The sequence below is a fragment of the Mirounga angustirostris genome, unplaced genomic scaffold (assembly GCF_029215605.1).
Source record: "Mirounga angustirostris isolate CCGP_5_RB_7025 unplaced genomic scaffold, mMirAng1.0.hap1 SCAF_5, whole genome shotgun sequence".
NCBI lineage: Eukaryota > Metazoa > Chordata > Mammalia > Carnivora > Phocidae > Mirounga > Mirounga angustirostris.
Genome location: NW_026991713.1, coordinates 80,900,740 through 80,923,318, shown reverse-complemented (window position 1 = coordinate 80,923,318; position 22,579 = coordinate 80,900,740). Strand labels below are relative to the sequence as shown.

The 22,579-nt window shown below is 38.8% G+C and overlaps 1 protein-coding gene across 1 annotated transcript in view; it reads left to right on the top strand.

Moving 5' to 3' along the window:
• Positions 1 to 22,579, top strand: part of IRAG2 (inositol 1,4,5-triphosphate receptor associated 2) — a 118,160-nt gene that overhangs the window by 63,720 nt on the left and 31,861 nt on the right. The window contains exons 16-22 of the mRNA XM_045869555.3: positions 8,847 to 8,961; positions 9,406 to 9,568; positions 16,600 to 16,661; positions 17,966 to 18,046; positions 18,829 to 18,925; positions 20,740 to 20,887; positions 21,837 to 21,918. Coding sequence (XP_045725511.1) covers positions 8,847 to 8,961; positions 9,406 to 9,568; positions 16,600 to 16,661; positions 17,966 to 18,046; positions 18,829 to 18,925; positions 20,740 to 20,887; positions 21,837 to 21,918 — 748 coding nt within the window. The remainder of the gene's footprint in view (positions 1 to 8,846; positions 8,962 to 9,405; positions 9,569 to 16,599; positions 16,662 to 17,965; positions 18,047 to 18,828; positions 18,926 to 20,739; positions 20,888 to 21,836; positions 21,919 to 22,579) is intronic.

Here is a 22,579-nt window from a genome sequence, read left to right as displayed (position 1 = left end):
CTTTTTTCAATTCTCATTTTGTGTGTTTGAGTCCTCTTTCTCTCTTTTTGATGAGTCTGGCTAAAGGCTTATCAATTTTGTTGATCTTTCTAAGGAACCAGCTCCAGGTTTCATCCATCCGTTCTGTTGTTTGTTTTTGGTTTTTTTTTTTAGTTCCTATTTCATTTATTTTTGCTGTAATCTTTATTACTGCTTTATTCTACTGGTTTTGGGATTTGTTCTTCTTTTTCTAGCTCCTTTAGGTGTATGGCGAAGTTGTGATTTTTCTTGCTCCTTGAGGTAGGTCTGTATTCTATACACTTCTCTCTTAGAACAGCTTTTGCTGTATCCCAAAAATTTTGGACCATTAGTTTACATTGTCATTTGTCTCCACATATTTTTTATTTCCTCTTTGTTGACCCACTCATTGTTTATATCATGTTATTTAACTTCCATATATTTGTGTTCTTTCCAGATTTTTTCTTGTCATTGATTTCTAGTTTCATAATGCTTGGTCGGAAAAGATGTACAGTATGATTTCAGGTTTTTTTTAATTTATTGAGACTTGTTTTGTGGCCTAATATGTGACCTATTCTGGACAATGTTCTATGTGCACTTGAATGTGTATTCCACTGTTTTAGGATGGAATGTTCTGAATATATCTGTTAGATCCATCTGGTCCAATGTCACTCAAAGCCATTTTTCCTTATTGATTTTCTGTTTGGATGATCTATCCTTTCATGTAAGTGAAATGTTAAAGTCTCTTACTATTATTGTTTTCTATTATTTTCTTTATGTTTTTTAATTTGCTTTATGTATTTGGGTGCTCCCAAGTTGGGTGCATAAATATTTATAATTGTTATATCTTCTTGTTGAATTGTTCCCTTTATGATTACATAGTGTATTTGTCTCTTGTTACAGTCTTTGTTTTAAAGTCCATTTTGTCTGGGGTGCCTGGGTGGCTCAGTTGGTTAAGTGACTGCCTTCAGCTCAGGTCATGATCCCAGAGGTCTGGGAGTCCTGTGTCAGGCTCCCTGCTCAGTCAGGAGTCTGCTTCTCCCTCTCCCTCTCCCTCTCCCTTCGCCCTGCTCATGCTCTTTCTCTTTTAAAGAAATAAAATCTTAAAAAAAAAATAGTCCATTTTATCTGATCTAAGTATTGCTCCTCCGGTTTTCTTTTACTTCCATTTGCATGATAAATGCTTTTCCATCAATTCACTTTCAGTCTGCATGTGTCTTTAGGTCTGAAATGAGTCCCCTATAGGCAACATATAGATGGGTCTTATTTTCTATCCATTCTGTCTCCCTACATCTTTTGATTGGAGCCTTATTCCATTTACATTCAAAGTAATTATTGATAGTTATATATTTATTGCCATTTTTTTACTTGTTTTATGGTTGTTTTTGTAGTTCTTCTCTGTTCCTTTCTTCTCTTGCTCTCTTTTATCATGGTTTGCTGGCTTTCTTTAGTGATATACTCTGATTCCTTTCTCTTTATTTTTTTGTATATCTATTACCAGCTTTTGATTTGTGGTTCCCATTAGGTTTATCTATAAGTTTGAACCCATTCTAAAAGTACTAAATTTTTACTCCTCTCCCCCTAGAATTTAGGTATAAGGTGTCATACTTTACACCGTGTGTGTGTGTGTGTGTGTGCATGTGTGTGTGTGAATCCTTGACTGATTTTTATGGATATACCTAATTTTAGTACTTTAGTGCATCCTACTTTTCTTACCCCTGCTTATGGTCATTCTTTTCCACTCAAAGAGTCCCCTCTAACATTTCTTGTAAGGCTGGTTTAGTGGTGATAAATTCCTTTAACTTTTTTTTTTTTCCCTGGGAAATCTTTATCTCTCCTTCTATTCTGAGTGATAGCTTTGCTGGATAGAGCATTCTTGGTTGCAGTTTTTTTCTTTCAGCACTTTGAATATATCATTCTAAACCCTCTGGCCTGCAAAATTTCTGTTCAAACATCAGCTGATAGCCTTATGGGGTTTCCCTTGTATGCAACTGTTTTCTTTTGCTGTTTTGAAAATTCTCTATTTATCACTACTTTTTGCCACATTAATTACTATGTGTCTTGGTGTGGATCAGCTTGGGTTGATTTTGTTTGGGACTTCCTGTGCCTTGTGGATCTAGATTTGTGTTTTCTTCCCCAGATTCAGGAAGTTTTCAGCTATTATTTCTTTAAATACATATTTCTTCCCCCTTTGCTCTCTCTTTTCCTTCTGGGATCCCTATAATATGAATGTTGTTATGCTTGATCATGTCATTGATTTCCCTTAATCTGTTTTAATTTATTGCTATTTAATTTGTTTCTCCTGTTCAGCTAGATTGCTTTCCACTACTCTGTCCTCCAGGTCACTGATCCATGCTCCTTCCTCTACTGTATTTAAAATTTTAGTTATGAGTTACGCATCTCTGATTGGTTCTTTTTATATTTTCTATCTCTTTGTTGAGGATCTCACTGATATCCTCCAGTCTTTTTCCAGTCCATTTATTATCTTTATTACCATTACTTTAAGCTTTCTAATAGGCATATTACTTATCTCTGTTTTGTTTAGCTCTCTTGCTGTGATTTTTAATTTTTTTTTTATTTATTAGAGAGAGAGAGAAAGTGCGTGTGTGTGCACACATGAGCACAAGTGGGGGGGGAAGCAGAGGCAGAGGGAGAAGGATGCAGGGCTTGATCCCAGGACCCTGAGATCACAACCTGAGCCAAAGGCAGACACCCAACCAACTGAGCCACTCAGGCACCCCCTTGCTGTGATTTTTGACTTGTTCTTTCATTTGGGACATATTCCTCTGTCTCCTCATTTTGTCTAACTCTCTGTGGTCTGTTTCTATATGTCAGGAAAGTCAGCTATGTCTCCTGCTCTTGAAATGAGTGGCCTTATGAAGAAGAGGTCCTATGGAGCTCTTTTGTGCCATATTCCCTCTTCACCAAAACCTGGTCCTTCAAGGGTGTCTCCTATGTGTGTTGTGTGTACGCTGCTGTTGTGGCTGAGCCACATTTGACTTCAGTCCAGTCATCTGCAGTGGCTCCCCTTGCCTGTTGTGGACAGAGTTTGGTCCTTGTGTTAGTGGGCTAGTCTGGGGCCACCTTGACCTTGAGTTGAGTCAGACCAGGTGTTTGCCAGAGCTGCAGTAGCACCAAACCTCAGGGTGTTCTCCCTTTGTTGTCAAATGAGAAGCCTTCATTGGTGGGCGGGGACTGCAGTCAGACCAGATATCCACCCCCAATCCATTGCCAGGGCTACAGTCAGACTGGTGTGTGTGGTTATCTTTCCCTCTCCCCAGGGAAGGAGTCCGTTTGGAGAGTGTTGGCCCCTGTCAGGTCTGCTTGCACACAGCCAGGCTTGTGGCACTGCTTTGAAGAGACTCCTGCCACGGACATTTTGGGGGGACAGGTCTGTGGGAGCATGGAGGAGTGGGCTGTGCTGCCAGCAAGGTCTGTGCTGGTCTGCTGTGGGAGGGTGCGTGAAAACTCCTGCCTAGTCCAGGATGGAGGGAGAGCATCTGCAGGAGAATGCATGTTGGGGTGCACTGTTATCAAACTAGGCAGAGGGTGTTTGCTCTGTGCTGTTCCTGCAGGTGCCTGTGTGTCTAGACTAGGGCAAGGGGTAGGAGAGGAAAATGGTGCCCACCAGCTCTTTTGTTCTTGGAGAATCTTACAAAGATCCCTGCCCCTCCAGCACCTGCTCTGAGATTAGTAAATAAATCTCCTTCTCGTATACCCCAGGTTTTTTTTTTTTTTTCCAAACTGCTGTTGCTATGCTATATCTCAGTGGGACTCTTTGTTGTACTCTCTCTATAAGTGTGGGGACTCAATTTCCTATTGCCCTCCAGCTCTCCCAGAGTTCAGCTTGCTCATTTTTAAAGTTCAAGGTGTTAAGCTACACTGATTATAAACTTGTGAAATTAGGCCCCTGTGGTTTTCAAAGCCCAGTGTTATGGGAATTCATCTTCCCAGTGTGGTTCCCTCATGCCTGGGGTGCCTGGTGTGGGGTGTGCTCTTTCCTCTCTGTGCCAATGGCATCCCTCCTTCCCATAGACAGTCCTGTGAGTCAATTTGGTTCCTGACCATGTCTTCACCCTTGCTAACCTCTTCATTGTGGCCTCTTCTTTTACATTTAGCTGTGGAGAGTCTATTCTGCCAGTCTTTGGGTCATTTTTCTGGGTTATTTACACTGATGTGTGTGTTATTTAGGAGTACCTGTAGGACAAGGTGAGCCTAGGATCCTCCTCTTCTGCCATCTTCCCTGAAAGTCTGAATTTTTTTAAAGATATAATTGACAAACAGACTAAGAAAAGGAGTAGATTCAGATAAGATCAGAAACAGAAGAAATATTATAACCGATGCTACAGTGAGAGGGTTTGGGGTGAGGGTCATAAAAGACCACTGTGAGCAGTCATACACCAACAACTGGATAATCTTGAAGAAACAGATAAATATTTAGGAACATACAACCTACCAAGACTGAATCAGAAAAAGAAAATCTGAACAGAGCAAGAAATAGTAAGGAGATTGAAGCAGTATTCAAAAACCCAACAAAGAAAAGATCAGGACCAGGTGGTTTCACTGATGAATTCTGCCAAACATCTAAGGAAGATTAATAGTAGGAGATTATTGAAGACTTTTGAAACTTTCAAAAAATTATAAAGGAGGGACCACTTCCAAATTCATTTTATGAGGTCGGTACTATCCTGACACCAAAACCAAAGATACTACAAAGAAAACTATAGGTCAATATCCCTGATGGGTATAGGTGCAAAAATCCTCAACAAAATACTAGCAACCAACTTTAATCATGCATTGAAAAAATCGTACCATGTGAGATTTATCCCTGCAATGCAAGGATGGTTCAGCATGCACAAATTAATGTGATATATTACATTAACAGAATGAAAGATAAATATCACATGATCACCTGAATTGATGAAGAAAAGCATTTGACAAGATTTAACACTTTTTCATGATAAAATATTCAAAATACTAGAAATAAAAACTACCTCAACATAATAAAGGCCATTATGAAAAACACACAGCTAACATCATACTCAGTGATGAAAGACTGAATGTATTTCCTCTAAAATCAAAACTAAGGCAAGCATGCCCACTCTTACCACTTCTAAGCAACATAGTACTAGAAGTCCTAGCCAGAGCAATTAAGCAAGGAAAGGAAGAAATAAAATCATCTGTATTTGTAGATGACGTGATCTTATATGCAGAAAACTCTAAAGACTCCACAAAAAGTTGTTAGAACCAATAAACAAATTCAGCAAAATTGCAGCATATGTAATTAACATACAAAAATCAGATGCATTGGGCGCCTGGGTGGCTCAGTTGGTTAAGCGACTGCCTTCGGCTCAGGTCATGATCCTGGAGTCCCGGGATCGAGTCCCGCATCGGGCTCCCTGCTCAGCGGGGGGTCTGCTTCTCCCTCTGCCCTCTTCCCTCTTGTGCTCTCTGTCTCTCATTCTCTCTCAAATAAATAAATAAAATCTTTTTTTTTTTTAAGATTTTATTTATTTATTTGAGACAGAATGAGAGAGAGAGAGAGCACATGAGAGGGGGGAGGGTCAGAGGGAGAAGCAGACTCCCTGCAGAGCAGGGAGCCCGATGCGGGACTCCATCCCGGGACTCCAGGATCATGACCTGAGCCGAAGGCAGTCGCTTAACCAACTGAGCCACCCAGGTGCCCATAAATAAAATCTTAAAAAAAAAAAAATCAGATGCATTTCTGTACACTAACAACTATCCAAAAAGAAAGTTGGAAAAACAATCTGATTTAAAATAACATCCGAAAGAGTAAAATAGGAATGAACTTAATTAAGGAGGTGAAGACTTGTACATTGAAAACTATAAAACATTGCTGAAAGAAATTAAAGAAGATACAAGTAAGTGAAGACATCTTGTGTTCATAGGTTAGAAGACTTAGTATTGTTAAAATGTCAATGATACCCAAAATCACCTACAGATTCAGTGCAATACTGATCAAAACCTTACTGGCATTTTTTTTAAAGTAATAGAAAAAGAAATAATTCTAATATTCACAGGGAACCACAAAGAATCCTGAACAGCCGAAACAACCTTGAGAAAGAAACACAAAGCTGGAGGTAGCACACTTCCTTATTTCAAAATATATTACAAAGCTATAGTAATTAAAACAGTATGGTAGTGGCCTAAGGACAGTGGAACAGAATAGAGTGCCCAGAAATAAACCCATGCATAAATGGCCAACTGATCTTTGACCAGAGTGCCAAGAATACACATGGAGAAAGGATAGTCTTTTCAACAAATTGTGTTGGGAAAGCTGGATAGTCCTATGCAAAAGAATGAAGTTGAACCCTTGTTATATACCATATACAAAAATCAACTCAAAATGGATCAAAGACTTAAATACAAGACCTAAAACTCTGAAACTCTAGAAGAAAACTTGGGGGAAATTCTTCATGACCATGGACTTGGCTATGACACAAAAGCACAAACAACAAAAGAAAAGTTAGGTAAGTGGGTTTACACCAGACTTAAGAGTTTTTGAACAGCAAAGGAATTAACAGAGAGAACAGGTACATTATGGAATGAAAGAAAATATTTGCAAACCATATACCCAATAAGGGGTTAAATTTCAAAATACAAGAAGAACTACAACAACTGAGTTACAAAAAACCAAATAACCCAATTTAAAAATAGCAAAGGACTTGAATAGATATTTTTCCAAAGAAGACATACAGTTGACCAACAGGTATATGAAAAGATGCTCAACATCACTCATCGTCAGGGAAATGCAAATAAAACCCACCATGAGTCATTCACAATGATGAATGAATCACACCTGTTAGGGAAGGCTATTATTAAAAACCAAACGGAAAAAAATAACCACCAAAAGATACCAAGTGTTGGGGTGCCTGGGTGGCTCAGTCGTGAAGCGTCTGCCTTTTGCTCAGGTCATGATCCCAGGGTCCTCGGATTGAGCCCTGCATTGCGCTCCCTGCTCTGTGGGAAGCCTGTTTCTCCCTCTCTCACTCCCCCTGCTTGTGTTCCTTCTCTCACTGTCTCTCTCTCTCTCTCTGTCAAATAAATAAAATCTTTAAAAAAAAAAAAAAGATACCAAGTGTTGGCAAAGATGTAGAGAAATAATTAAAACTCTGTACACTGTTGATGGGAATTTAATACAGTGCAACTGCTATGGAAAACAGTATGGAATTTCCTCAAAAAATTAAAAATGGAACAACCATATTATCCAGCAATTCCGCTTCTGGATATATGTGCAAAAGAATTCAAAGCAAAATCTTGAAGAGATATTTACACACCCAAGTTTATTACAGCATATTCACAATAGCCACGATATAGACACAGCCTACATTTTATCAGTGGTAAATGAATAGAGAAAATATCGCGCATATATATATATATATATATATATATATATACACACACACACACACACATATGCAATGGAATATTATGCAGCCTTAGAAAGGAAATTTTGTCGCATGTGATAACATGGAAAAATCTTGAGGATATTATGCTAAGTGAAATTAACCAGTTACAGAAGGACAAATATGGCATGATACCACTTCTATGAGGTATCTAGAATAGTCAAACTCAGAGAAGCAGAGAGGAGAATGGTGGTTTCCAGGGACTAGAGGAGGGGGAAATGGAGAGCTGCAATTTAAGAGGTATAAAGTTTCAGTTATACAAGACGAGTAAGTTCTAGGGATCTTCTATACCACATTGTGCCTACGGTTAACAACATTATACACTTTAAAATGTATTAAGGGGGTAGACTTCATGTTAAATGTTCTTACAAAATTTAAAACAAGAAGAAACTGACTATAAGGTATTGAACAAGGCTCAATAGATTGTTTAGGTAGTTTTTATTTTTGTTTAGAGTTTTGTTTGCTAGTTTACCATGATGGTAAGCATTCTGTGCCACCATCCTTGTCTCTCGTGCGATTTTTCTTGTACTTAGGGCTAGATTTATGCCAATATACGATGAGATTCTGACTGTGTTAATGTTTGAGAGGCATGCAAAAGGCCTACACCTGACAATGTCTTCCTCTTTGCTTTGAAGCTCCCAAAGTTTATCATCCCTTTGAGCTAAGGATATCATCGTTATTCAGATCAAGCTGTTTCCAGATAGTCATTGATATATTGATACCTAGCATTGTTTAAATAATCTCATCAGCTGAGAGCAGGTGCATTTTAATACATTTTGGAGGATTAGAAATGTATCCAAAAGAGAGGTAACATAACAACACTAAGAGATTTGGAATGAGGAAGAAAGGGAGGGGGGTCAAGTTTTCAGGAAAGACAAGACTGTGGTGGAAATACTAACATGGAGTGTTCCGTCCATGCTTGGGGGCAGCCCTTCTTGGGCTCACCATTTAGCATGATTGACAAGGAGAAAAGGCCACGGTCATGACCCAAAGCTTTTATTGCTTTTTTTTTCTTTTATCTTTCCCTTTCCTTTCTTTTTCTGAAACAGCTAGCTATGATGTGTAAATACCGCACCTGTCACAGTGACCTCATTACCGTGCCATCCTCTAAGCAATTGGTGCCTGATGCTAATTACTACGATGAATGTAGCTTGTGGGAAACTGAATATCCCAGTGTAAAATAGGAGACCAAATGCCCTTATCTCTAAAGTGAGGGTATCAGGCCAACTGATCAATATGAGTGCTTTGATTAAAATTCTCTATTTGTTAAGCATTTATATGTATGTAAATACTTTCACTTTTCCCTCTGATTTCTGAGGAAGTGCATTAAGTTTGAATTTGTCACAACTTCCCAGGGTGACTCTCAGTTGAAATGTCACTGACAGCTTGTGGTTTGGACTCTTTTTTTTTTTTTAACTCCAGGCAGAAACAACGAGAAGCCCTTGAACAAGTGCAAGAAGATGCTGTCAACCAGGAAGCTGTCGTTAGGAAGAAGGTCCAAGGAACCAGCCAATGGCTGGAGGACAGAGAGGAGCAGGTAGGGTAGCCTGTGACTACTTTATATTCAAGGGGAAGTTTCCTCAGATGTCCTTGAGACCATGAAGTAAAAAACGGAGGAGGAACAGAAAAGAAAAGAAAAAAAGAACCTGAAGAGGAACTGCGAAGTTCAGTCCCTGGCGACCAGCAGTGAGCGGAGGAAGTACAGGGAGTTGTAAAGGAGGTGGTGTCAACAGCCTCCTGATGAAAGAGGCATCTTTGCAGAAAGAAGCAACTTGACATATCAGGACTTTTACTGCTGTAGAAATAGCTCAGGCATACAAAGCCCATGCAAACACAGAATTGCAGAAGTTCGCTAGAGGCTTATCACTTCCCTGAGAAGAAAAGCACATTTTCGGTTTCGTGTGCATGATACCAGTGAGGGCTCAATTGCTTTCTTTCCTGGCCACCCTGCTAAAATCCAGTATTAACCGTACGTGTCCAGGTTGAGGATCGAGATCCGGCAGCCCACTCAGCCGGCGACAAAGCGAAGTCTTTGCTGCATGAATTAGAGGAAGCAATCTCGGAACAACTGAATCTCCAGACTGTAAATACCGAATTAGTGAACACTTGCCAGACACTTGAGCAGAAGACGAGGAAATTGAAAAGTGAGTAGCAAATATGTGTTATGTCCAATTCAGTCCACTCAGAGGTGGGGCAAAAGGACTACAGCCATCTTTGTAGATGAGACAGCTGCTGTGTTAATACTCACATTTATGACAATAAAATGGTTCCAGAAGGCAGTATCGTGGGCTTCCAGAGAGGCTTGCCTGGTGTCCAAGTAGGCTGATTTAACGACTAACTTTCCCTTTCAGTGTTTTGTTTTGTTTTTTTAATTATGAGCTGGATTTGTCCATGACTGTTATTTCTTTAAAAATTAAAGTTCTCAGTATCTGTAAAAGTAAACAAGGGGGAAAATAATCTTGTATGCATGGGGTATTTGAACTTGCAAATGGCTTACCTATTCTACCCTGATTTTATTAGCTAGCTTGTACCCATGATATGGTAGAAAAGGACCTGCCTCTCTATTTTCTTTTACACAGTAGTTTTAGGGGTGGGCAAAATACTTATGAAAGCAGTGCATCAAAATATTAAATATGTGAAAATCCTTTTTAAATTTTAATGTGCTCTTTACAAATATATTTTGCTTTAAAAAAATTAGAATATTTGTCATTTTTCTGTATTACCTGAAAGTAACTGTTTACTAAGGATTTAGGTGAAATGACAATTGTTAAATGACAGATGTCAGATTATTCAGAAGCGAATTTTATCCTAGAAACATAATTTGGTAAAAACAAAGCTTATTTGACCATTTATCAGGCAATTGCTTTTGTTTGGCCAGCTTCTTGTTCTAGCTGTCCTAGATGCTCTTTTTAGACAAAATTATTGATTTGGGTAACAAATGAATTATCAACTTAAGCTAAGCTAGAGAAGGAGATTTTCAGACCTGGGTTTGTTTTGGATTTACTGTACCCTTTCTACTGCTATCTGAGAATGCTGTTTAAAAGTTTAAAGGACTTGGCTAGTTCTAACGTAACAGTAATTATTCAGTATTTTATTATTATTTTTAAACCTTGCAGGACTTGCTAGTTTTCAATAATTTTAAGTATGATAGTGTAAGTCTTTAAATTACATAATCTATATGTTATTTTATGATTGCTCAGAGAGCATTGGAAAAGGTTCCCTTGTGATTAGAAGTGTTCATGTTGAGACATGAATAATGAGGCATTCCAAATTTGGTTTATGGTATGTTTGTTTTAGACACTGTACTTAGAGGACTAATCTTTTGGTTCAGTTATATTTATCTTCGATTAAGTCAGCATTATACCTCATAGTTTCATAAAACTAAGAATTTATCTCCTCCCACAACTCTCCCCCCTGCCCCTTTGATTTCCTTTTAGTACCTTCTTGGAAGAGTCAACTTTTGTAACTTATCCCAAAATATACATTCTTGATATAATGAACTTGCTATTGTCTTCTCACTTCATTGGTCCAAATAGTCTTAAAAATAGAAGATGAAAGCCACCCTGGGTCGCAAGCATGTATTTTTTTTCCTTGGCTGCATAAAGTAGAGTGGATGCCTCCTTTCTGTCTTGAGTTGCTCACAACCTGCCTAGCTTTTTGAGTTCTTTTACTTGTTTGTATCTTTTGCTGCCCATAGAAGGCATACATACCAAGATTTTGCTCTGAAGACCATTTGCTTCTGAGGATTTTTCTAACAATGCCCTTAAAAAATCAACCTTTGCAACAAGAGGGAAATTTAGGTGGCACATACTTTTGAAATGTTCTGTGGAGCAGATTTTCCAGATACACTGTGAATAAATGTCAGTGAGGTAGGACAGTTATCACATAAACACATCCTGGCACATTCTACCATTATGACTGTCACCACATGCGGCTTGAATTCTGAGTCAGACGTTTGAATTCTGAGTCAGAAAACAAAAATATTCAAATCCATTTAGTTCTTCTGAAACTTTCTGGTGAGCTTAATACATCTATTAAGTGTTGAAGGCAATGGCTTTTTGTCGTGTCTGAGAATGGTTCTTTTGCAAATTGGGTGGGGATTCGGTGATTGTGTCCAATTGTTCAGGTCAATGATGGGGTTCATAAACTGGAACTAGGAAGTTGTTTATGACATTGGATTATCCTGAACTTCATATTGAAGAGGTAATATTGTTCAAGTTCTCAGTGGCCACCAGGACTGGACTAAGTATACATACCAGCTTCTGTGACCCTGTGCCATTAGAACTAAGTTTCTTGAATGGTTACTTACATATTTTCTTTCTTCTGCTTCTTACTTATGTATCCAAGTATCTTGTTAACAAAGGCAATACTAGGTATAAATGGATGTTTGTTTTGAAAAGGAAACAAAAAGCCTTCTTAGATCTCGGGTGTTTACCCAACATATTAGAGTGAATCTAATGAAACATAGACCACTTGATCTAATAGAGACTCTATCACCTCTTTCCTGTTCATCCTCTTCTTGCCCCCTTCTAACATGAAATCTTCATTGAGTCCCTGATTTAATCAATAAGAGGGAACTGATTACCTTTAGAAACTATAAATATTTCCTTGGCAAGAGAGCCTGAGCGGCTCCTGTATATCAGAATTCCTTATTTGAACATAGTAGCTGTATAAACTTTAGAGAAGGCTTTCACCTAGATGAACCCACTGGAAACTGTCTTCTAATTTGCTGTCCTTAGCATGGAGGGCATGGGGTAGGGGACAGATAAGAGCCTTATGGCTTTGAGGAGGATGCAAGATGAGAGCCACATGTCTCGAGCAGTCAGTACCTAAGAGGGAAATGAGACACGCACGGGGGCTGGAGGTGATTGAGACACTTAAAGATAGGTGTTAGGTTGAGGACCAAGGGAAAAACCCAAAATCAGAGCTTGCTCAGCAGCTCTGATGGGATGGGCGCCTAAGTTTTCCCAAATGTAGGATGCAGAAATGGATGAAATAATCTAGGAGGCCATATAGCGTAATGACTAAGAGCATGGTATTTGGCCTTAAACAAACCTATGTTCTAAGTCAAAAGCGAAACTGGATAAAGTTAGGCAAATCTCTTTACCTCTCTGGGTACTCAGTATCCCCTTCCAGAAAATGCAGTAGGTAATTTATAAATAACAAATGCAAAACAATAGCTAGTGCTTGGTCATACTTGGGAGAGTCTGTTCTGCTAGATCACGTTCCTGCCGCGTGCATTACCTCGTTCACCATTAGCCAATGGGTAATGACACGAATGTCAGACGGAAGTTGTGTCGTTTCATTCATGATTTTCCTAGGAACGGGATCTGGATGGGTAGGGATTGAACCATAACCTTCAGCGGGGAAGGAGAAAGTGTTCGGCTTGGCTGCTGACAAACAGCAGGAGCCCTTTTAGCTTTATTTTGCAAGTGTCTGCACTTGGGCCTCCTCCTCCAGAGAAGTGCCGCCCAGCCTTGCAGGGCTCTGGCTCAAGGCCGGCTGTACTCCCTCCTGCGTTCACTGCAGCAGTCCCACCGCCTGAGTTCTACTCCCATCTGCATTTTCTTAGCATCCCACCAGCACTGCGCCATTTAAATGTCACCAGCATCTCCACGCTTTTGTTACCTATTCTTATTATCCTGTGCATTTCTATTATCCTGTGGGGCAGCCTTTGGTCATTTTAAGAGGCACGTCTTGGTGATAAGTTATCTTCCGAGGCACTATATAATTGTGTTTGTTAGTGCTCTGGTTACAATGTTGCGTATACATTTTTAGTGGTCTCTTCCTAACGATGTTTATCTCATAAACTGTTATTTTTGTTCTTGTAATTTTTACGTTCTTTTTTTTATTAGTGCATAATTAATATCATGAAATGTTCAGATCTTAAGTGTATTTTTTTTTTTTTAAGATTTTATTTATTTATTTGACAGCAAAAGCAGGGGGAGCAAGAGAGGGAGAAGCAGGCTCCACACTGAGTAGGGAGCCTGACACAGAGCTTTTTCCCAGGACCCCGGGATCATGACCTGGGCTGAAGGCAGTCGTTTAACCGACTGAGCCACCCAGGCATCTCCTTAAGTGTCTTATTTAACCAGTTTGCCAAATGCACATCGAAACACAGAACTGTAACCGCAGAAATTTCCCTTGTGCTACTTTCCAGTCACTGCCCCTCCCCCACCTCCACCACTATAAGGATCAACCTCTGATCTGATTTTTATCACTGATGGGTTAGTTTAGCTTCTAGAATTGAGATATAAAATATGTACTTTTGTGTTTTTGTCTTCTTTCCCTCAACATAATATTTATCTTAATATGTTGTGTTTATTCATGGTATGCCTTTTTCATGATGGAGTCGTATTTCTTTGTATGAATGGCTCCACAATTTGGTTATCTTTTCTATTATTGGACATCTAAATTATTTAGATGTTTGGGGTTGTTATGGAGCAAGCTGCTATGAACATCTGTGTATGGGTTTGTGTGTAGACATATGTTTTTCCTTAACCTAGGATAAAGATCTAAGAGCAGAGTTGTTAGGTCATAGTGTAGCTGTAACCATGTAAAAAACTGCCAGTTTTCCGTAGTTTTCACGCTCCCACCAGCAGTGTGTGGGAGTTCCAGTTTCTTTACAGCATCAATGCGAGGTGGTGTCAATCTTTTCCACTTTTGTCACTCTTTTGGGTATCTTGTTGTGATTTTCATTTGTTGTACTGATTGGCTATTATATATCTTCTTTGTGAAATATCTTTTGCCCACTTTCAAATTAGGACATTTGTCCTTTTGTTATTGCGTTGTAGGATTTCTTTACATATTTTGGATACAAGTCCTTTGATAGATATATGTGTTGCAAATTATTTTCTCCTGGTCTGTGGTTTTCAATGAAACTTGATTTTTCTTAATACACAGTTTTATAGAACATGAGATAACACATATATTGTGTTATAAAAATCCATGCTCCATAAATGTCAACCATCATTGATAACTAGCATTATTATCACTCTAATACTATAGTTTTAATTATCAACAGCCAATTAATTGCAGGGCCTTTGCCTGAGAGTCTCATTGCATAGTCATTTGGAAAGTTGTTTTATCCCAGCTTCCTTCAAAGGCAATGTATGCAAGACACCCGATCCCATCCTATATCACAGATGGCAGCAGCAGGGGATACAGTGACCGTTGTTTCATTTGCTTCCATGTAAAATCTAAATGTCCTAGAGACATGGCAGGTCCAACTCCAAACACATAAAAAGAATACAAAGGTGAATGCAAATTAGGGTCATAAGGCAATGTGTTTTGCCTCATGGAACATATGGAAATAGTTGCTACACATTGCCCAAAACATCTGTTGAAATAAGGTTTACGATTTAAATGTTTTGAGATGGACTGTTCCTAAAACTCAAGATTGCCTGGTGGGAAAGCAGATGGGCAATTTAAATAGTCTTATACTAACTCATTATTTCTTCTGAAACACAAGCTTATTTGGAAATCCAAAGACAGTGTTTTGGAGATACACGACCTTCACAAACATAATGTTGGCCACTTCTGAAAGGTTTGGTTGCTGTTGCTTAGATGTAGGTTGGGAGAAGGATTTATTTAATACCATTAAAAGAGAGAATTTTCTTTTCTTTCTTTTTTTTTTTAAAGATTTTATTTATTTATTTGAGACAGAGAGAATGAGAAAGAGAGAGCACATGAGAGGGGGGAGGGTCAGAAGGAGAAGCAGGCTCCCTGCCGAGCAGGGAGCCTGATGCAGGACTCGATCCAGGGACTCCAGGATCATGACCTGAGCCGAAGGCAGTCGCTTAACCAACTGAGCCACCCAGGCGCCCAAAAGAGAGAATTTTCTAAAATTGAATCTTTACTAGAGTTTTAAGTATTAAAGATTAAATAATTTAATTACTTAAATATGTTAGAAATTTTAAAAAGTATTTTCCTCCTAGTGGGCCTAGTAACAACTATGTCAAGCTTAGTTGTGAAATAAGGTATTTTTACAAAAAAAAAAATTCTTACAAAATAGAATTTTACATGGGTAATTTTTGATATAATTGAAGCTTTTCAAGAGTTTTTTCTTAGAAAAAATTTTTTTGTTCGATTATGTACTTTTCACATATATTAGTAGTATTTTAATGGTTCAGAATTTCTTCAGGCTATTGAGATATAAAACTGTTGCTCCAGATTCGTATGTGTTTTGGACAACAGAGTATTTGCTGTGAATTTTCCTTGCTGTCAGTGATTTAAAAAAAAAGGTAGCTATTAATATGTCAATATGTCTTCATCTAGCAGAGCTTCCTACCCTCACGTAATTTTTGTTTTAATCATCTGTGGGCTGAGAAAGCAGTCAGAGCTTGTGAGAATTATGTATAAATTCAGAGCCTATTGGATGAGTGGAAGTGTGAGGAATTCACAGGAATAAAGGTCATGACTATCAACATCTATTTTGGTTCAAAAGATTTGGGCCTATTTTCTGGTTCTTGTCTATATTTTAAAGAGTATGGATTGTCAGATAAGTAATGTGTACCTGTGTAACTCAAAGAGTTAATAGGTATTTTTTTTTCCTCATTTCTGTTACTCCAGAGATGAGAAGTTGGAAGTTACTGGGAGGCAGATTTCAGTGAAGTAGAAAGACAAACATTTTTAATTTCATGAAAAAGTATACTGAATTGAACATTATCCTGTGAGTCTGATCCCAGCTGCATGACTAACCAGTTATCATTGAAATCCTCTGGACAAAGTGTTCTCATCATCTCAGACCTACCCATAGGATTCTGGGGTCACAGGGCTCCAATTCTAGGGGCTGCCATCACCCACTCACAGCTCATGCAGAGGTTTCTGGGAGAGGAGATGTCCACATCCTAGGCAGTTGGACTGAATGACCTCTGAGGTGTATTCCTAAGTTAAGGTGGAATCATTCTGTGACTCACTTCTAGAGGACATCACTTGCATCTGTCAAGGTGAATTTTGAATGCCCAGGGGTGATCATGGGTTAGCTGCTCTAGCCTTTGTTCTGCTCTTCCATTCCCACAAGACATGAGTTGAGAACGCCATTCTCAGAAGTCACTGCTTTCTCTCTCCTTTCCTCAGACCCCAAATTTAAAGCTGTTAAAAGTTTATGAAAGGAACTGAGGGGAAAGGGGGTTACAAATTGTCCTATTAAGCTGGTTATGAATTCTCTTTATAGCAACAACTGAGTCACTGAGAAAGAAGTTAATTAAAGGACGCCTCCATGGCTTGCTGTTTCAGGTAAAACAAAAACAAAACCAAAAAACCCTGTGATATGTGTTTACTGTGGGGAAGAGGTCCAATCTGTATATGGATTTGAAGCTAATTTATAATAGATAATGACTTTGATCACAAAATTAACCAACTTAGAAGAAAATGCTCTAGTGGACTTTGTTCTCTTCTGCACCAAAACCATTTAGCCAAATAAGAAGGGGAAACTCACATTAGTGAATGGCTCCTAATAACATCTTTTAAAGAGGAAGCATTTTTAGAATTTACTGCATCTATTAGCAAAGGGCCAGTGTTTTAGTCTTAGGCACTTCTTTTCTGATACTCTTGAATGTGTACTGTTGGATGGGCTGGGATGGTTCCTGTCTCTTTTTTCTCCTTTTTTTTTTTTAAGATTTTATTTATTTGAGAGACGGAGAGAGAGAGAGTGCGCACAAGCAGGGGGAGCAGCAGAGTGAGAGGGAGAAGCAGGCTCCCCGTGCATCAGGGAGCCTGACTCAGGGCTTGATCCTTAAGCTGAAGGCAGACACTTAACCAACTGAGCCACCCAGGTGCCCCTCCTATTTGAATTAAACTTTTAACTCCTTCCTGTCTGGATATCTCAATATATCCATGGTAGAGTTCAATGTATTTCTTTCCCTTATGATACTTGGTGAATTTCTCCTTTTTGTTCATAAATGAGGAACATAAGGAACAGTAAGGTTGGCACGGGGGGAAGGGACTGGAGAAGGGAAGAAAGAAGGGTGATGTCTGCATGTATCTGTTTCCAGAGCATAATGCAGGCACATCTGTTTAAGTAGAAAAAAAAATTTCCATGTGGGAGATCAAGCCAGGCAGAGTGCCTAAAAAGCCCCCTACAATAAATTGAAGTGGAAAAACCTCCACATCTAAATATGCTTTAATCTTATCAGGAACACAAATACAATTTTCTATTATAATATAACTGTGATATAATATAACTGTGATTGGACTAATGCCACAATTTGATTGCTATGAAATTTTCACAGGCAACATTTTCACTACACTGACATGTCTCCAGCAACCTTCTTTGGCCCCTGCCTAAAGATTTCAATGACAAAGCCATTGTATTTCCTGTCCCTGATCTTTGAATTTCATTCCTAGAACAAGTAAGGGGGAAAATGCAATGAAAGCTTTACAATTACAAACCTGTTCCCTTAAGTAGAATACTTGACAGAATTGGCCAATACTACCCTCCTCAGGTAGCATCATATCTTCTCTTAAATGGAATATGTTTTGTATCTTTGACTCTGTCGTCATTCTGCCTTTGAACATACTCCACCATTTTCTCATGACAGAGCTGTTTAGATGAGGAATTTCCTCACTGTGATCCCTTGTCCAGCACAGATGGAATTCAACAACCATTTCAAGATCAACTGGTAAGTTTAAGCTTTTGAAACAATTTAAGTGCCAGTTGTGAATCACTACTATGTCAAAAGAGAAAGTGAAGTCCAGGATGTATCAGTAGTCTTAGTACTTTAAGCCAGACCACTTTTGAGAGATTATTAGATGAAACAATGGATACCTACTCTCTTTTTTTAAACTTTTTTTTTCTTTTGAGAGAGAGAGCGTGCAAGCAGGGGATGGGGGGAGGGGGGTTGGTCAGAGAGAGAGAGAGAATCCTAAGCAGACTCTATGCCCAACACAGGGCTCGATTTCATGACCCTGAGATCATGACCAGAGCTGAAATCAAGAGTTGGACGCATAACCGACTGAGCCACCCAGGCGTCCCTACCTAGTCTTTTTCTTTGTCACACACATGCATACAATGCTGGTAGACCCTACGATATGGCAATATGTTAAATTATTTGACTGTGGTATCATGAAGAAGTATTGTATAACTAAGCTTGCCTCTCATCCATACCTTTTTCCTCAAGGCTTTTGTTTATATGACAGTGTCGATTATTGGGAATTGATATAATTCTGTTAAATTATTGAACTGTGATTTTTAATGAGAATTACACTTTACCCATAGGGTATAGCTTTTGATCAAAAGGTTGAAAGCTTTATTACTTTATTACTTGGAATCATTTATTTTCTTCTTGACCTCTTCTTGATACTAGTGATATTCTTTCTACCTTTGGAAATGAAGAGAATAGATGATGAAATATGTTATGTTACACCCCTTTAGATAGCTAATACTATTTAATTTTCTGTTCAGAAGCAGTGTTGCCATAAACGTTATAGTGGGCAAGAAGCAAGAATATATCAGACGCTCCTGACCTTCAAACATACATGCTGGTATACACCTCTGCTGGGTAAGCATGGATAGCCCGCCTCTTACACCCTATCAGGCATGGCTGAGGGTAAGGTTCTTTTTGAAAGGGAAAATCACAATTATATTTATACAGGAAAAGTTGTTGAATATTTGGATATTTCTCCCTGAATTCTGTCAGTCAACTGATGTTTGAACACCTACTTCGTGCAAAGCACCATATTATGTATAATAGAGAATAAATCCTAAAATAGCTCACAGATTATCAGGGAGGTTAGAATGGGCTCAGAGAAGTCCGAGCAAGCTCCATAGAAGAAATGAGAGTTGAACCAGGCCTTGAAAGTGGGTTGCATTTGGAATAGCAAAAAGCATGGAAAAAGTATTTTAACTGGGGAGGACCAAAAAAAAAAAAAAAAAAAAAAAAGCTGGACAAGTCATTTTGGAAACAAGAGGAGTTTGGTTGTGATACAGTAGAGTATAAGTTTGGAGCAGGTTGTGGGTCAAATGGTGGGCTATTACTCAGTGCCAGGCTAAGGAGAATGAGCTTTCTCTTAGGAAGAAATGCTCATGGTAGTGACATGTCTCATCACAACCGAGATGTGGTTGAAAGCAAAAGTTAATGGCTGGTTCTGAAACAACAAAAGACATGGGATGGTTATCAAAATAAAGTTAAGAAGAAATAAATAGCAAGTAAACTGATCTGTGGATCATTTCAACTAGAGAAGGGAAAACTACTACCACTACTCACTGAATGGCCGTTTTGTATCAAACAACAGCTTAGGGCTTTATAGAGACGATGTTACTCACACTCACCCAGTAGTAGTAACACAACCACAACCGACCGTGGCAGCAGACGCCTGCTATATGCCAGGCGCGGTTCTCTGCTCTTCGCATCACTCCTACCTCATTTAATCCTCACCACATCCCTGCCAGGTAGAGGCTAATGTAATTTCCATTTTCAAGACAAGGAAGAGAAGGAAACGGAGAAATATGGAGTTAGTAATTTGCCTAAGGTCGTGTGTCACTTCATATGTAAGTAAGCCGAGGCTCCGCGTGGTTTAGTTATGCGACCAAGAGCACACAACTAGTGTGTGGCAGAGCCAGGACCTGAACTAAAAATTTCTGATTGACTCCAATGCCTGTGTTTTCTTCTGTTAAACTCTGCTGCTTCCTATACTCAGAAAAACACATAGCAAGATGGCTTCCTCCAAAACACACAATCCGTTACCCTATTTCCTTTGTCTCTTTAACGGGTCCCCATCACAGTGTCTAACCCTCTTCCCTTCAGGGTTTGGTAAAGCTGTTTCTGTCAAGGGCCAGACAGTAAATCCTTCAGCTTCTGCAGGCTGTATGGTTTCTGCAGCAATTACTCGGTATCACGCAAGTGGCCAAGTATTGAATGAATGGGTATGTCTTTGTTACTGTAAAACTTTATTTACAAAAAGAAGCAGCTGGATGTATTTTATCCTCTGCCTGCAGATTGTTGACCCCTCTAGTTGTTTTTAGGCAAGGATTCTCTGCCCCCTCCCCACTCTGCTTAAAAAAAAAAAATGGCATTTTCGCTTTCATAGGGTTAATAGAATTGAACTGACTTCTGCTTTTTCAGAAATGGTCCAACCTCTCAAAAGGGAAAAAATTTATATATGTATAATATATATTTTTATATATAATAAATAATATATAATTATATAATATATATTATATATGAGAAATATATATATAAGAATTTTTATATATTATATATTTATTATATAATATATATTTATTATATATATGAATAAATATAAATAAATATATATTTATTATATAGTTTAAACCAGAAATAAATTTCTGGTTCTATTCTTTTCTGTTCTGCAGATGCCTTGCATCTAGAGAGTCTCACAGCAATTCCAAGCCTGGAATTGACACTTTCCTCAGGTGTAGCCAAACGAAACCAGGTTTCACGTGAAAGGCCCAACTATGGAGAAGTAGAGGATGGTGCTTTGGATGTGACTAGAAGACGCAAGTAAGTTAAAACAGCAAAATATACTTACCCTGTTCTTCATGGGTGGCCTATTCTTAGTGCCTGAACTTCTAATCAGTTAGACTTTTGTATCCTGAGACCATAAGGTCTTTATGATGGAACTTCTGACTTTCTGAAAATTGGCAATTTTAAAACAAAGATACCTCTATAGTTTTCTTTTCTTTTTTTTTATTTTATTTATTTATTTCACAGAGAAAGACAGAGAGGGAACACAAGCAGGAGGAGTGGGAGAGGGAGAAGCAGGCTCCCCGCCAAGCAGAGAGCCCAATGTGGGGCTCGATCCCAGGACCCTGGGATCATGACCTGAGCAGAAGGCAGATGCTTAACAACTGAGCCACCCAGGCACCCCTCCTCTATAGTTTTCTTGAAGTGATTTTTCTTGTTCTTCGAATTCCCTAATGTCCATTCTAAAATGTAAAAGACAAATTAGGCTACCTGAATGTTTCCCAACTTTTAGGAATATACTATATACTGCTAAGTTAACTTATTCAGAGAGGTTTTGATCATATTTTATTCCTTCTTCCTCAAGGTTAATGAGCCTCTGCAAATCCCTGTCCCCACACCCACCCTCTCCTGAAGTTCATCTGTGCTCACCTTTCTGAGTACACAGACTGACCTTCCTTAGGAAAAGTTTCAAAATGTCAATGGAGTTTGTGAGCACTATCCACCCTAGTGAAATTCCCTTTCCGTATCAAGGGTGAGGAAGCAAGATTTTGAATGGCAAATTCTTTATTTTCATTTTTGGCTAGATTCTCTGTGGTTTGCGACCTCTCTCTGGTGGAGGTTGGAGCTCTCTTTCCTTATGTCTTACTAAAACCATGAACTTAATTAGAAATTTGGTTAAGCTGGGATAGGGAAGGGAAACATTTGGTATCTGCTGAAATTCTCGGTCTTTCTCTCTGTAGTAAGGAACTTTGCTTTCTATTGTCAGGTGCCCAGGCCCTAAAGTTGGCCCCCACCCAGGAACAGATCTTTCAGGTTGCGTCAGGATGAATGATGACCTAAGGATGGAAGTGAGCATTTGACTATATTTCAACTTTATTTTAGTACTACTGTATCCTGGTCCTCTTCCATGGGTATATACATATTTTGAAGTATTATGAGCACTCTTATAGCAAGTATGAATCTTACACCACAAAACACAGATGCGTGAGAAATGTCAACCTTTGATGGCAGGAAATTAAAATCCAGTCATTTGGGGGCTTTCTACCCCTTCTGTAGTATAAGCTCAAGGGTAGATAGCCAAAAGGAGATTTTGGTGAAGTATAATGAACATTTTGTTAAAGAGGCAGACTGGTTTGGGACTTAAACTTCACTATTGACTCTAAGAAGTCTCAGGTCTCATTGTCTCTCTGAGAATTGAAGCCAAGCCTAGATAACCTTTGAAGTTACAAAGTAGGGCAATGCCCAGAGAGTGTTCTTTGCTACAGTTAGGTGCTAATGAGACTTCTCTACCTAAAAAAAAAAAAAAAAAAAAGAGTAACACTGAATAACATGTCATTTAGACAAACTCCCCAGGTTATGGAGTATGTATGAAGTGCCTCCCTGAGTCTACAACCAGAGCCTGAGCTCCATAATTTTCTCAATCAAATAGAGCAGACAGTTTGTTTCAGGATATAATAATCCATCATTCTTCCTTTTTCTTTCATTGCTTAATTGAGATATAGTTCATAT